Source organism: Perognathus longimembris, chromosome 6 (genome assembly GCF_023159225.1).
Source record: "Perognathus longimembris pacificus isolate PPM17 chromosome 6, ASM2315922v1, whole genome shotgun sequence".
In the NCBI taxonomy this organism is placed as follows: Eukaryota; Metazoa; Chordata; class Mammalia; order Rodentia; family Heteromyidae; genus Perognathus; species Perognathus longimembris.
In genome coordinates, this window is record NC_063166.1 from 7672772 (window position 1) to 7688323 (window position 15552).

At 56.8% G+C, this 15552-nt stretch overlaps 1 protein-coding gene across 1 annotated transcript in view; it reads left to right on the top strand.

The window, feature by feature from the left end:
- C6H6orf132 (chromosome 6 C6orf132 homolog) overlaps positions 1-15552 on the top strand; it is a 28281-nt gene that overhangs the window by 5434 nt on the left and 7295 nt on the right. The window contains exon 2 of the mRNA XM_048347773.1: positions 4914-5020. Within this exon, the coding sequence (XP_048203730.1) occupies positions 4914-5020 (107 nt within the window). The remainder of the gene's footprint in view (positions 1-4913; positions 5021-15552) is intronic.

The window sequence follows — 15552 nt, forward strand, 5'->3', positions numbered from 1 at the left end:
CCTGCTGCTTCCCAAAGCAGGAGGTGGCTCCCTTCCTGGAGACTGGGCCTCCTCTTACAGTACCCCAGTAGGTGGCTCGTGCCAATAATCCCAGCTACTCAGGAGAGGAAGATCTTAGGATGGCGGTTCAGAGCCAGCCCAGGGTGGAAAGACTATGAGCCTCTTATCTCCAATGAAGCAGCAAAAAGCCCTAAGTGGAACTATGGCTCAAGTGGTGGAGTGCTGGCCTTGAGTGAAAAGCCCAAGGAAGGAGTCTGTTCAAGGTTCTGAGTCACCCTGGATCAAGGCAATGAACACCTCAACCGAGGCCCCTCCCCTCTTAAGCCCCTGGAACCCACTGCTGTGGCCAGGACTCCTGAGGTCATTTGGGGGCTCCTAGAAACGTGGGGACCCAAGCCATTACTCCATCCCAACACCACGGAAAGCCATGCTGGGACCAGAGGGAGGGCGGATCTAGAGTCAGGTAGCTTGACTTGATTCAGGGGGGGGGGGCAGGGCTGGAGCTCAGTGCTCTGCACCCTTGCCTAGCTTATTCACTCAAGGCTGGCGTCCTAACACTTCACCACTTCACTCTCGTCTTTTTGCTGCTTAATAGGAGATAAGAGTCTTGGCCTGGCTGGCTTCTCGCTGTGACCCCCTGTGGGGTTACAGGCAGGAGCCCAGCTCATCTTCAGCTTTTCCAGAGCAACTCCTGCGTAACACACACACATCCCACCCGCCCCAGGCCGGAGGTGCAGCCCCGCGGGCTCTGAGGACAGCCGCGAGCGCTGCTGGCCGGGGCTAAGGCACTGCAAGCTTGTGCTAGAACCTCGTATGCACGTCAAAGGAGCGGCCCCCAGAGCCCTCCCCCCGTGCGTTAGGACTTGGGTCCCCACTCCAGAGGCCCCCTACTTGCAAAGGGCAGTGTTGCAGCCCCGGTGGCCCTGACCTCGTGGGAACAAGCCACAGGACCTGACTCCAGCTCAAGGCTTGTGCTGGTCCTGGCCCCTGAACTCAGGGCCTGGGGCTCTCACTCAGCTGGGGCTCTACAGCTTGTGCCATGCCTCCACTTGGAGGGGTTTTTGCTGGTTAATTGGAGAGAAGACTCTTAGATTTGTCTATTCTAGCTGCCTCCCGAGTCACTCGGATTGTAAGCTTGAGCCACCTCCAACCCAGTTCTTGGTGGAGGGAAGGAAGGCGGGGCAGAGAGATGATGGTGGTGGTAGTTAGAGGTGGTGATGATGATGATGATGATGATGACGATGATGATGACGACAACTACCAACCACCCCACTCAATCACTGAGAACACACTATCTTCTAGGCACTGTGCACACATCAGCCGTGCCCTCATTCAGCCGCATGCCAGTCCATCCAGTAGGGACCATCAGTTCACACTTATAGAGAGGAAGACACAGGCTCAGAGAGATCTAGAAATGCTCCCGGGACCCCACGGCTGAGTGAGCAGCGGGGACAGGAACCTGAGTTCCGTTGTAAATCTGTAGCCCTGACCCGGCGGGAGCCTGCCTGCCTTGCCTCACCTCACCTCGCCGTCCCTGGTTTCCGACTGGGGGAAAAGCCTCCGCCTGGACCTCCTCCTAGCTCCAGGCAGGGTCAGCCCCCACCCCCCTCAGGCCATGGCAGGGCCCGGTCCTCCTGGAACCCAGGGCTGAGGGGACTTTCCAGCCCCTATCCTGCCACCCACTCCACCTCCTCTCCCCCCTGCCTCGCTTGAGGCACCGGAAGTTGCCGGCCCTCCCGATGCCTGGCCTGCGGCGGGCACTGGCTCTCTCCCGGGACTGCCCATTTCCAGCAGCCGCCACCCAGCAAGGGTTCCGAGGAAACTCCCCAAGCTTGGACTCTGCTGACTTTCAGTTTAGTTTTGGTCCTTGACCTTGAGGCTGGGAAAGCCCCAGCATGACCTTGAGCCCTTGAAGGACCAGGTTCGTGGTGGAGGCCACACATGTCTGCCGGATGGTGCACCTCGACCCAGCGGGACCTGAGCCAAGGGCCTGGCACAAACTTTCTGGCCTAACCATAGTTCTTTTTTTTTTTTTCCTTTCCTTTTTATTTTGCTTAAAAATAGCTGCATAATTTAATGTATATTTTTTCATTGTATAATATTTTTTTTTGTCAGTCATGGGGCTTGAACTCTGAGCCTGAGCTCTTTGTTTTTTGTTTGCCAATCGTGGGGCTTGAACTCAGGCCTGAGCACTGTCCCTGGCTTCTTTTTGCTCAAGGCTAGCACTCTACCACTTGAGCCACAGCGCTATAGGTGTGAGCCACCAGCACCGACTTTCATTGTTGTAGAATTCTATAGGCTAGAAGCCGTACACAGGGCTAAACTGAAGGTGCGCCTTCTGTTCCTTTCTGGAGGCCCCAGGGGAGGGCATATCTTCTCCATTTTCCAGCTCCCAGAGGCAGCCACCATTCCCTGGGTGGCAGCCCCCTCCTACCACCTAAGCCGACAAAGGCACTGAGTCCTGATCACGTTGTCTGGTCACTCACACTGGACTCCAGCCACACCTGAGCCCAGGGAAAGCAAACTGCATTTTCCATGGGGGAGAGGCGCTACCCGGCCTCCTGTCTGTCTCCATCACTCCAGAGCACGATTGTATCCTCCACTGCCAGTAACCACAGAGCAACCAACACAACAGTGCCTGGAGTTGGGGCCCGAGTCATGGAATCTTGGGGAGGTGGTTAGAACAGACTAGAGCGCCCACTTGGCCCGTTTGGGGATCAGATGGTCACGGCCCAGAGCTGCGGCTCTGTCCTGACCCCCGTCCTGACCGCGGTGTGGCTTTGGGCAAGCTGCTTCATCTTCCTGCCGCTCCCTAGCACCACCCCTGGGCCGCAGCCAAGCCTCCCTCACCCCCAGACAGCGCCCCGGCCCTTCCCATCCCTGCCAGGTCAGGTCAGGTACATGGAGGGATTCTGAGGCCTCCCTCTGCTGGGGGCATGGTTCAGAGGTCAGACCCTTCAGGAAGACCCCTAGCTTCAGCACTCCCGGCAGGAAAGTTACCGGACCTCCTCGGGCCTCAGTTTCCTCATCTACGAAACAATTTGCACGGAGCCATTTTGCAAATTAAATGAATTAATACTACGTAGGGTAATCAGAGCAGCGGGCAGCCTCGTAAAAGCGCTCAGTGGGGTTTTACCTCTTCTTATTTCTGTTCGAGTCTCAGCTTACTTGGTCGCAGGCCATACCATCCTCGCGGCCACGCGTGTTTGGATGACGTCAGGGCAGGAAGGAGCTCGGCGCCAGTGCAGAGATGAAACGAGATGATCAGAGCGCGCGCCCGGGTGCCAGGCTCCCCAGTCACACGGCTCCGGCTCACCGCACCCCCTGGGGCTCTCGGAAGCGCAGAGGGGCCGGCGGGCTTTTGGTTGGTCCTCTTTGCTCTGTGGTTTCTGCTTGGGCCACATCCGTATCTTTCCCCCCCTCCCCCATGGATGGCCCGGCCAGTCTCGGCCCGGGCCCAGAACCTGGCAGTGCCAGCTGGGGAATGGTGTTTGCTCTGAGTGCACAGGGCAGGGCGGTGCTGGGAGCCGGGGCTTCCGGGAGCGGGCATCGCCTGGCGTTTGGGTTCCTTTAGAGAGATGGCTGGTGTTGATGGTTCCTGCCAACTTCCTGCCAGTTACATCCAAATCCTCCGCCGTCACGGGCGGCAGTGGCTCTCAGTAGGTAGAACTGGAACTGGACACATTCTGACCTCCCAACCAGCCCAGGCTCTTGTGAGTTACTTGTCTGGCCTTCTCGTAATTTCCTCCTGAAGTCGGGCACAGGAGAAGAGAAATTCCTGTCTGTTCAGTGTTCCAGGTAACCGCTTTCTGGTTAGTTGCGATTCTGACTTTTCTCTTTCCTCTTTGGCTACGGAGCAGGAGCAAAGTGCCACCACACACCTGGTAAATGGACAAAAGTCCTCTTTGCTGCTGACCTACATAGCTGGGGCCCCGGAGAACCCTGGCGCTAAGGTGGCAGTACCGGCCTGGGAGGGGAGTGTCGGGGGTCAGGAGGGAGACTTGAGAAAATGGGCCTGGCTCCTCCCTCCTCCCTCCTGAAGAAAGCCCAGACCACAGCGTGCTTGGGGGCCCATTTTCCCAGATGAAGGAAACACGTTTGTCCAGCACTGGTACATGCTAGTCACAGCTATCTTCTTAGCCATCATCACTGCCAGAGGTGGAGCAACATAGCCAGCCAGTGGCGGAGCTGGGCTTTTGTGCCGGGATTAAACTAAGAGCCTGGAACTCTTGCTTCGCTTTGCCACTTGAGCCACACCTTCACTTCTGGATTTTTTTTTTTAACTGGTTAATTGGAGATGAGTCTCTCAGATTGGTCTGCCCCATCTGGCTTCAAATCACGATCTTCAGGTCTCAACCTCCTGAGCCGCCCGCGCCTGGCTCGGAGCCGCTGTCCTGTCCCTTCGGCTCGGTCCCTCAGGGATCAGAGCAAGGCAGGCACGCCCCAGGAGCGGTTCGGGGTTGGGGAGCGGGTCAGCTGGAGGGATCCAGGAGACGGGGCCTGGGCTGTGAGGGACAAGCAGGTGGTTTTGGCTGTCGCTCGCTCCCGATTTGAAATTCCAACCCTCCAGAGAGAAGAGGAAAGGCTGCTTGTTCTCTTTCCTGTCTGAGATAAGCCTTGCCCGGGGCCTTGGCCCGGCCTCTGAGGCCCCTAGGGGAGGAATCCTCAGATCAGTGAGGGTGGGGGGAGCGGGGAGAGGGCTGCTGGGGGGCTGAGAGTCCCCGGAATACTGGAAGGAACCATTCCCCTGAGTCCCCCCACAGCACCTACGGGCTGGTGTTGTGTTTGAGGGCCTCAGCCCGTGACCGGCAGCCTCGGGGCCGGGTTCCCCGACTTGGGCCTTAGGGCACACCGAGCTCCTGGGGCCCAGGCTCTGCCTCTGATCACGGTGTCTCCAAACTTGTGTCCTCCAGACGGCATCTATTTGGGAGATCATCGCTTTGACACGGTGAGTGAGTCGGGAACAGCCACCCTGAAAGCTCGGCCCAGAGTCCGGCCCCTGCTGACCTTCCTTCCTCTGGTGAGTAGACAGGCCAGGCCTGGCCTGCAAGTGGTGGTCAAGGAGGGCTTCTTGGAGGAGGTGACACCTGCGCTGTCTCGTGGGACATATATATATATATGGCAGTGACTCTTAAGAGCACTTGAGATATGAGTCCGAAGTGACAGGACACCAGTAGCTCTTGGAGAGTCCATGGTTGGGCTTGTGTTCTTTGGTGAGTGGAAAGAGACTCCAAAACTCCTGCCTCTGTGACTTCTCTGCCTACTACGTGGAGAGTTTCCTGTGTTTTTTTTCTGAGACAATCCACACAAGAGTGCTGTCTCATAGAAGCAGAATGCAAAGGTCATGCGTACTTTAGAATGTTCTAGATGAGTCATCAGAAGTCAGAAGAAATAGGTAAATGGTGAGTAGCAGGTAAGACGTGGCTGCTGGGCGCCTGAGAATCCCAGGAGTCTTGGAGGGAGACCTCAGGAAACAGTTTACCCCTCAGGGCCTCCCCCCGCCCACCCCCCCGTGTTGTCAGTGGCCCCATTAGCAAACTCCCCCCACCCCCATCCATGCTGTGTTAGAAGGTTTAGATGCTTCCCCCTGGGACGCTCAGGGTAGAGATGCTGCCTAGCAAGCACTGCAAAAAAATATGTCAGCAGCTGGAGGCATGGCTCAACAGTACAGCACCTGCCTTGCAGCCGTGAGGCTCTCTGTTCTAACGCTAGTGCCGCCAAAAAAATTAATGACACATTAGATCTACGGTACACCCTGCCTCCAGCCAGTGACGTCTCGAGTGTTCAATGGCTGCTTTGGGCCGGTGGCTGGCTTTGTCCGTTCCATTCCTGTCTCTCAGATGAGGGGCCTGTTGGAGGCAGGTCTGTCACCAGAGGCCCCGTGTCCCCATGTCTCGGGTCTGGGCTCTCAGGGGCTTGGTAAGGTTCCGTAGCCTGTCACGTCCTGGCCCCAGGTACTCGTACATTCTCTCCCGGTACTGCCCGGTACAACCAGTTGTCTATCGCCAGTATTTCCCTGGTTTGTCCAAATCTACTAGCCAGACTCCAAGATTCCAGCCGAGACGGGGTCTGACCTCACCAGTTGCGTTCATTCCGAGGCCAGCGCACAGACCTCGGGGCACATGACTCCAAGTCATTCACTTTAGAAGAGCAACTCACGGACATTATACAGAAAGCACCACCACCACTGTAAAGGTGTGCAGTCAGCCTTTGCCTTTGTTTCCAGAGATGCATAAAGCACCGATAGGAGACATTATGTTCATAGTGCAGATAAGAATCTTTTTTTTCTTTTTCTTCTGGTACCACGACTTGAACTCAAAGCCCCACATGACAGGCTCTGCCTACTTACTCCATCTACCAATTTAGCCATACCTCCAGCCTTGCCTTTCGGTGGTTATTCTGGAGATGGAGTCTCAAATACTTTTCTGCTCAGGCTGGCTTTGAACCACTATCTTCCAGATCTCAGCCTGCCGAGTAAAGTAGCTAGATTTATAGGCGTGAGCCACTGGTGCCCAGCTGATGAAATCCTTTTGACTTGCTGTGTTTCTGGAAGTGAATTCCATCCTCTCCCCTCACCACTCCTACACACACACACACACACACACACACACGCACGCACGCACGCACGCACACACACACACACGGTGGTGTGCGCCTGAGCCAGCTCACCTACATCTGTTCTGCTTGTTAAAGTAGGAATGTTCTCCAGGGGTAGAGATGGCGGCTGCCCTTTGGCTGGCTCTTGCTGACTTGTTCCCTCCCTGATCTGGACCACTCTTAAGAACCAGTCTCTAAAGGGTTAGTGAGGTGCTCTCTGATCTGCACCCTCCTGAATCTTCCCCTACCTATCCACCTACTTTAGGTCCCTTCTGCTGGCTTGGTCCCCTTTGCTTTAGGCCAGGTCTGAGTAAACCACAGGCAGGCCTGGGAACAGCCCTTCTGGGTGAGCCCCAGGGCTAGTCCGAGATGGAGGCTTCTCCCTCCTCTAGCTTACCTCTATCCTCCTGAGAGGATGAACGCAGTGTAAAAGGAGAGCCAAGGCCCCAAGGAGTCCCAGGAGCCTCGCTCTATAGAGGCAGGGACGGTGCTGGGAAAGGGGACAGTCCCATTCCTTCTGACTGATCTAGGAAAGACTGGTGGAACCGCTTGCCCAGCCCCTCCCATCCAGTGGCATGGTCATGTGACCAGGGCCAGCATGTGGTTGGGTTGAGTACCACAACAACGCTGCCACTCTCAGTAATTCCAGTTTTGTACCTGGAGGCAATGACATGAAGGGAGGGAAATGACTCCCGGCAGAGGTGGGACTTGAGCCCCCAGCCAGCCTTCAGGGTCTGAGTGTATTCAGGCTTCCCTCTCATTGGAGTCTCCGTCCACCAGCCAGCCCCCCCCCCCCCCCCCGCCATGTTAGTACAGGGCTTGAACTCAGGGTCTGTGCGCTGTCTCTGAGCTTTTCTGCTCAAGGCTAGTGCTCTACCACTTGAACCACTGCTCTACTTCTGGCTTTTTTGGGCGCTTAATTGGAGATGCAACCCGGATGCTCGGATCTCAGCCTCCTGAGGAGCTAGGATCGCAGGCGTGAGCCACCAGCACCCGGCTTCACTTTGGACATGTTGCCGGTTAACTGGAGAGAAGAGTCTCATGGAATTCCCCGCTCTGGCTGGCTTTGAACCTGCTCTGCCTCCTGAGTAGCAAGCGTGAGCCACCATCTTGCTTCTTTTGAACGCATTCTTTGATGCCACAGAGAGATGACAGGCCACACTTACAGTTCTGTTTAGAGTTTCAACAAAAGACTCTTCTGGAAGTCCCTCACAGTGCCTTGAAATTAGGAATCCTTGGCCCAGGGGCCCCTCCCAAAGACAGTTCTGTTTCCGCTTTAGGTTACGGGGTGCTAGTAACTCCAGCATCTTCTACCACCTGCTCTCGGATGGGGAGACTCGATCAGCTTTGACCCTGGGCTTTGCCTTGGGTTCTGGGCCTGGCTTCACACGCACTTGCTTCCAGCAGGGGTGGGAGACGGGGGCAAAGTGGGAGGACTGGACTGCGTCTCTGTGTGTGCGCATACGTGTGTGTGTGTGCGCACGTGTGGTGGGGCGGAGCCCTTCTTCTGCGCTTGCACATGCGCACTCTGTCCCCCTGCCCCATGTGAGTTTGGGCCCATGTCCCAGCCCTTCCTAGCCAGCCAGGCCTCCCCCCCTCCCTGTCCTCCTCCTCCCACATTCAGAGGCGAGGCTGTCCCGGGGCAGGGGAGGCCGGTAACCGGCCTAGGCGGGGTCTGAGAGCTGTGAATAGACCCTCACAGTCAGTGCCCTCTACCGGCCAACGGAGGGTGGGGTTGAGAGGAGGAGCAAGATGTATGGTGCTTCCACCCCGCCCTGGACTGGAGCTTCCTCTCTCTGAGCAGATGTGGAGAGCTAAGAAATGTTAGGTCTGTCCCAGGTCTCTACAGACAAAAGCCAGTGTTGGGAAGGGCGGGGTGTTGGGACCTCGGTGCCTGGGGTGGGACCGGGGACCGGGGACCAGGGACCTGGGCGTGATCCTCGCCTTGCCGGGTGCTCCGGCTCTGGGTTTGGAGATGGTGAGGGCGGGCCCTTCTCCTCTAGAGGTTATTCTGAGCTCCTCGGGTGGCCCCAGTGGAGTTTCTGTGGTAAAGTGACGGACTCCCTGGCCCGGCTGCAGTGACTCACACCTCTGTAAGCTCAGCTACTCAGAAGGCTAGAATCTCAGGATTGAGGCCTGAAGCCAATCTGAAAGCCCCTCATCTCCGAGGAACCAGCAAAATGCCGCCCTGGAGGCACAGCTCAAGTGGTAGACCGCAAACCTCGAGTGAGAAAGCCAAATGACAGTGCAAGGCCCCGAATTCCTGCCTCAACACCCTCCCCCTCCCCAACACACACAAAATGGGATGTTGGGCAATTCTCTGAAATTCACCCCACCTTCCTGCGGGGGAGGCCAGGGGAGCACTGAGACCTTACTGAGGAACTCCACACGTGCGTGGAACTCAGGGTCATCAGCATGACCCAAGACAGCCTGGCTGCTCAGGCCACACAGCAGAGGCCGGAGCAGGCCAGTCCTGTCCCCGGGCCCCCGGCCCCGGCTGAGGGAGGAACCACCTTTTTACCTTCCTTCCAAGGCTCAAGCCACAGCCCGCCCTCTGCTTCCCAGAGCTGAGCCCATCCTTCCGTCCTTCCGTGAAACGTTGGACTTTTCTCAGGCTACCCCCATCCCCCCCATCTGCATCCACCCTCCACCGGGTGATGCATGTGCAGAATTAAAACTTAAATGCCCATGTGGAAAGCATGGGGAAACTGGCTGGACAGGTCCCCTGGGGTGCCCGGGGCTGATCACCGCACCCCACACCCTGTTAGTCAGACAAGCCTGGCTTTGCCAGGGAAGGGAGCCCCGGGCTTCAGGGAGGCCCGCCCTCCAGCTCTCTGCTACCCAGGAGCTCAAGAAACAGCTGGGCTGGCTGCAGCCCTAGCCCACCCACCATGGGAGCCCAGCTCCTAATTGAGGCCCATGCTCCTTTAGGGGTGGGGTCAAAGCAGGCCTCGGTGGCTTTGACTGTGTGCAGACTGGGGGACCGGTGGGTGCTAAAGACCTTCAGTGAGGCCAGGTGCAGGCCTCGCACCTATCATCCTAGCTACTCAGGCGGCTGAAATCTGAGGATCGAGGTTCAAAGCCAGCTTGGGCAGGAAAAGTCCATGAGACTCTCATCTCCAACGAACTACCAGAAAACTGGAAGTGGCGCTGTGGCTCAAAGTGATAGAGTGCTAGCCTTGAGCTGAAGAGCTCAGGGACAGCACCCAGGCCCAGGGTTCAAGCTCTACAACAGACCAAAACATAATACTTTCAGTGGGCTGGGAATATGGCCTAGTGGTAGAGTGCTTGCCTCGTATACATGAAGCCCTGGATTCAATTCCTCATCACCACATAAACAGAAAAAGCTGAAAGTGGTGCTGTGGCTCAAGTGGTAGAGTGCTAGCCTGGAGCAAAAAGAAGCTCAGGGACAGTGTGCAGGCCCAGAGTTCAAGTCCCAGGACTGGCAAAAATAAAAGACCTTTAGTGAGAATTCCGAGCCCCGCCCCCATGTAGCCATCCATTTCCCATCCTTACCCACCCAGCCCCTCACTCACGGTGAGGGCCTGAACTTTGTCCTTACCCACACGTCCCATCTGCCCCCCCACCCCCTGCCCCCGTGGGTGAGCTCCCGCCCTGTCAGAGGCCCGGGAAGTGGACTCGGGATCGAGGCATGGAACTTTCGAGTGAGGCCTGGGCTCGGGGGGCCTGGGACCCGCTGACTCGCCCTGCAGGAAGAGCCAGAGCTGGGCCTTCCGTAGCGCAGGACCCAGCACCTTGGAGGCCTTGGTGATGAAGTCCAACGTGGTTCCTCTGATTCCCCATCCACTCTCCCTCCCCAGCAGCCCCCCTCCTCAGCCGGGGATGGGGAGTGGGCACCTGGAGGAGCTCCCAGGGGCTCCGCCCCCGCCCCCGGGGCTGCCCCCTGGCAGGCTCTAGAAGGAGCCTAGTGAGGAGGCGCCCATGGCATGAAGGGTGACTAAGACTCCTTGCTGGCAAATGCCCAGCGGCCCAGCCCCTGGTGGCCCGCCCCGGGGGCTGGGCTCTGAGGAATCCCAGGCATGAGGATGCGTGGCCCAGGGCACCAGGAGGGCAGCAGGGGCGAGCACCTGGATCAGCTCCACCCACCCCACCCCCCAAAACAACCAAGGAGAGTCATTATCCGAAAGCATCCTTCCCCTTCCTCCTCCTCCTCTCCCTTCTCTTCCGCCTCGAAACGCTGGTAATCCAGAGGCCAGGGAGCTCCCGAGTGCCCACCCTGGCCTCGTGCATGGGCATCTGCCAGTACTGGGGCTTGAACTCAGGGCCAGGGGCTCTCTAATTATATGGGTTGTTTGTTTGTTTTTCCTTCAAATGATGAATGAAGAGAAGTTGATGGTTCGGATCTAGGAACCAGAGATGAGTACAAGAGGGAAATAAACACGGTTTCGGGATGGTGCCTCTCTCTGCCTCTGCTTCCTCGTGATTGGCTCATCGGTGCCGGGAGCTTTTCGGTGTAACTGGGCCACATGGTGTGCTGAGCTGGGCTGCTGGCCTGGGCACCCCTGAGCTTCTGGGTGGTGCTGGGCGTGGGGACAAGGAAGTGCTGAGCCCAGTTTCGTGGTTTCCCAACTGGTAGGGCCAGGACTGGACTCTGCCCCAGGCATTGAGCAAGGGCACCTGGGTACTAGTGCAGGGTGTGGCTGGCCGGGCCAGCACGGGCTGGAGGCTCATTTGCATGCCCCTTGACTTCACCGTTCATTGGTTGGTTTGCCCTCCCAGGGCCACACCCTCTGCCCTGTGCTGACAGGCCCACGCCAGCCCGCAGGCAGCGCCCCGGCACCTAGGTTTGTCATTTCCCAGGGTGAGCGTGGCCAGCTCCTCAGGGACTGCCCACGTGGGAGGCCAGCCGTGACCTCCAGCCCAATTCCACCTGCCTGGCCTTCTGCTCCTAGGAAAGCAGTTTCTAGATCTCTCCCTTCCCACGCTTCCTCCTCCTCCTGTCTCACGTCCCCTTTTGCCTCCTTGGAGTTAGACAGTGACCTAGAAGCCATGACAGCAAGCCGTCCCAATGCCCTGTCACCAAGCGGTGGCCCCAGAGGGTCCAGGTACATCCCGGTCACCACCCAGGTGGGCAGATGAGCAAGTCACAGGAGGGTCAGCATAGATGACCCTAAGACCTGGATTCAGAGAACTCCAAGTTTACAGAAGGAGCAGGAAACTGAGGCCAGAAGTAACTGTTCCACATTCATCGCCGGCTGAGCTGGCCCCGGAGCACAGGTTTTCTGTCTGTCTGTCTGTCTGTCTGTCTTCCCTCTTACCATTCATTCTCACCCAGGAATTGATTCATTCAGCAAACACCGAACTGTCCACTCTATGCCAGGAACAAACCCAGGCTGAGAGCATGCCGACCCTCGCAGGCCAGGCTGGGCAGCAGACGAGGTCACGCACTGCACGGGAGTGACTTCTACCCTGGGGAAAGGAAGGGCGACCACTGTCGCCGCAGGGGGCAGGCCCTGGCCGCCCAGTGTCTGTCCTGCCACTTGCTAGCTGGGTGACCTTGGGCAATGTGGGTCCCCTCTCTGTGTCCTCTGTAAAATAATCTGACCTCTCCCTAGGATTACTATGAAGACTCGCGGGGTTGCCACAGTGAGGGACTCGGAATGGTGTCTTGTATTTGTTAGGAACCTACCATTGCCAACTGCAATTAATGGTAATGCCGTAGGGGCTGTGGAACACACAGAGAAATGAACTCCGTGTAGGCGCTGACATCTAACGTGTGTACACATTCAAAGTCTCCCTGACCTCTTTTTTTTTTTTAGTCAGTTGCGGGGCTTGAACTCAGGGCATGGATGCTGTCCCTGAGCTCTTTAGCTCAAGGTTAGCACTCCATCACTGAGCCACAGTTCTACTTGTGGTTTTCTGGGGGTTAACTGGAGAAAAGTCTCACAGACTTTCTAGCCTTGGCTGGCTTTGAACCAAGGTCTTCAGATCTCAGCCTCTTGAGTCACTAGGATTACCGGCGTGGCCACCAGCACCCAGCCCTGGCCTCTTTTTTCTGTGTGTATGCGGGTACTGGGGCTTGAACTCCAGGCCGAGGCACTGTTCTTGAGCTATCAACACTGGAGGCTAGCACCACAGCATTGCCGCGGGTGCTGGGGCCACCCAGGACCCTTTGTGCGGAAGGAGGGACGCAAGAGCCAGCGCGCTGCCTGAGCCGTCACAGTCGGCTCACGAGCTGGACCTCCATGCTGTAGCGGGGTGTGTACAGAGCACTTTTAGATCACTGGGGACGGTCTTGAGTTTGAGCCTAGCCTGGGCTGCAAGACAGACCCTGTCTCCAAACTGACAACGTCGGGAGGCCCGTGGCTCACGCCTGTCCTCCTGGCTTCTCAGCAGGCTGAGGTTTGAGAGTTGTAGCGTGAAGCCAGCCTGGGCAGACAAATCCATCTTATCTCCAGTTAATCAGCAGAAAGCCAGAAGGGAGGCATGGGTCAAATGGGAGAGCACCCGCCCTAAGTGAAAAGGCTGGGCGAGAGCATGAGGCCCTGGGTTCAAGTGCCACTTCCAGCACACAGGGAACATCAGAAGGGGGTGCGGGAATGGGAGGCACTTGTAGGGTGGCAAAGGGTTGGGCTTCCACAAGTGGGTCACAGGTTGTTTTCACACACGGAGGGAGAGAGCCAGAGATAAGCTCTTTAGCAGCGCGGATTTCCTGAGGTGTTATCTCAGCTCACACCACAGATAAGCTCTCCTCAAGACAGCTCTGCTGCCTAGTACCTGAGGGATGGCTTCTCCGGTTCACCTGCGGGGGGGGGGGGGGGGGGAATGGGTTTCAGTGATTCGCCCCGGCTTGCCCTGGGGTTGGGGTGACCAAGGGGATGCCCCCACACAGCGCAGGCACACAGTAGGGGTGCACTATGGCAAAACTGAGGGACCAGGGTCCCATTCTGGCCTCTGGACCCGAATCACTGTGTTTGGGAAATGTGAAGAACGAGTGTATTTTTGGCCACTTCAACGATTCCGTGGTAGGAAAAGAAACCAAGATGACAGAAGAAAACCTAGATGATAGCTCCACGCTAGTGGCTCACGCCTGTAATCCCAGCCATCACGAGGCTGAGAGCTGAACGTGACAATGCCTAGCCAGACCAGGCAGACAACTCTGAGAGACTCTTACCCCCAAGGAACTAGTGAAAAGTCACGAGTTGGGGGTGTGGCTCAAGTAGTGGAGTGCCGGCCTTGGAAAGCTCCAGGCCTTAAGTTCAAGCCCCTGGAGCAGCACAAAAACCAAACATTCCAGCTCCCAAACTGTTTATGAAAGGGAAGAAGAGATTTCCAAAGGAATTCGGAGAAGATAACTGTTCATAGCCCAGAGTCACATAAATAGTTTTGTAAGATCTACCTTGAATCTCTCTTGTCCTCGAACCCAGTGGGTTAATGCCACCTGCCCCCGACATGTCCTGGCTGTGCTCTGTCTAGCTGTGGGGTTCCGTAGCACCTGCTAGATCCCGGGGCTTCAAGAAGAGAGCCAAGGTGGCACCCTGGGTATGGAGCCCCCGGTGTGGGGCTGGGCTGTGGGTGGCTGGGTCAGACAGCAGGGACACCCCTAGAACAACAGCGGCTGACATTTACTGGGCATTCACAGCATGCTGGGAGCGAGGTGCTTTCTGTGTGTTACATAATTTAGTCCTTGCGTCTTCCCAAGATGGGGAACATTGGTTTTCACTCAGGGCCTCTCCCTTGCCAGGGGGGTGCTCGACCACTTGAGTCATACCCTTGGCCCTCGATACGTTTTTGTTGTTGCTTTTTGAGTTAACATACATGTGCCACATGAGGGGCTTCCATTGTGATATTTCTGTAGACACACACAGTGTGCACCCTGTAATTATCAGTTCACAGGGAAGGCAGCGGAGGCACAGGAAGGTTAAGTCAGTCCTGCAGCTGGAAGCTAACAGGCCAATCTCCTCAGCCTTCACCCTGTGTTCTCCACCCCGGAGGCGCGAGCTAGTCCTCGGGAAGGGCGAGAAGGTGGTTTTGTGTGTGCGCGTTGTGGTCCTGCGGCGGACCTCAGGGCCTGGGCTCTGACCCTGAGCTTTCTGTTTTTTTCTCAAGGCTGGTGCTCTGCCCCTTGATTCATAGCTCTACTCCCAACTTTTTGGTGGTTCATTGGGGATGAGTCTCACACTCTTTCCTGCCGAGGCTGGCCTCAAACCGCAATCCTCAGATCTCAGCCTTCTTAGTCGCTAGGATCACAGACCTAAGTCAGTGGATGAGAGGTTTTAGGGGGGACAAAGTACCCAGGAGTGAGAGCTTCGTAGACTTTGGTAGGTAGTGCTGGACTGTGTGACTTTCGATAACCTTCCAAACGTTCCTGCAACTCTCTGTTTCCCCACTTGGTTAATGAGTAAGTACAGGTAGCCCTTTGGTGGCACTGAAGTTTGAGCTCTGAGTCTCGCCGTGTGGGGGAGGCAGGTGCTCGCTGCTGAGCCACGCCTCCAGATCTGCCTTGGGCTGGTCATCTGAGGACAGGGTCTCCCTTCTGCCCAGGTCACCGCTGAGCAGCGATCCCTCCATGCTGGGATGGCAGCCGTGTGCCACCACACCCCGCTAGGGGTGGAAGAGGGGAGGGGTCTCAGGAGTTTTTCTACCCAAGCTGGCCTCAAACCGAAATCCTCCCAATCCCCGCCTCCTAAGTAGTTAGGATTAGAGCCCAGCATGGCTGTTTTTCATAGAGCAGTGATGGAAGTAATGTTCCTGAGAACACAGCACAGAAAGCATTGCTGCTATTATAAATGGTAGGAGGAGGGACCCAGCGCAGCCTCGGGGGTGAATGGGGGCCTCCTGGAGGGGGGCAGAGGGGCAGGTGGTCATGCTAGAATGACAGAGGGCAATAAAGGGCAGCCCTAAAATGCCTGCCACTCATACAACAACAGGTGCACGCACTCTGTTGACTTATGGAAATATGTGTTTGGAAAAAAAAAAACAGCGAATGTAAAA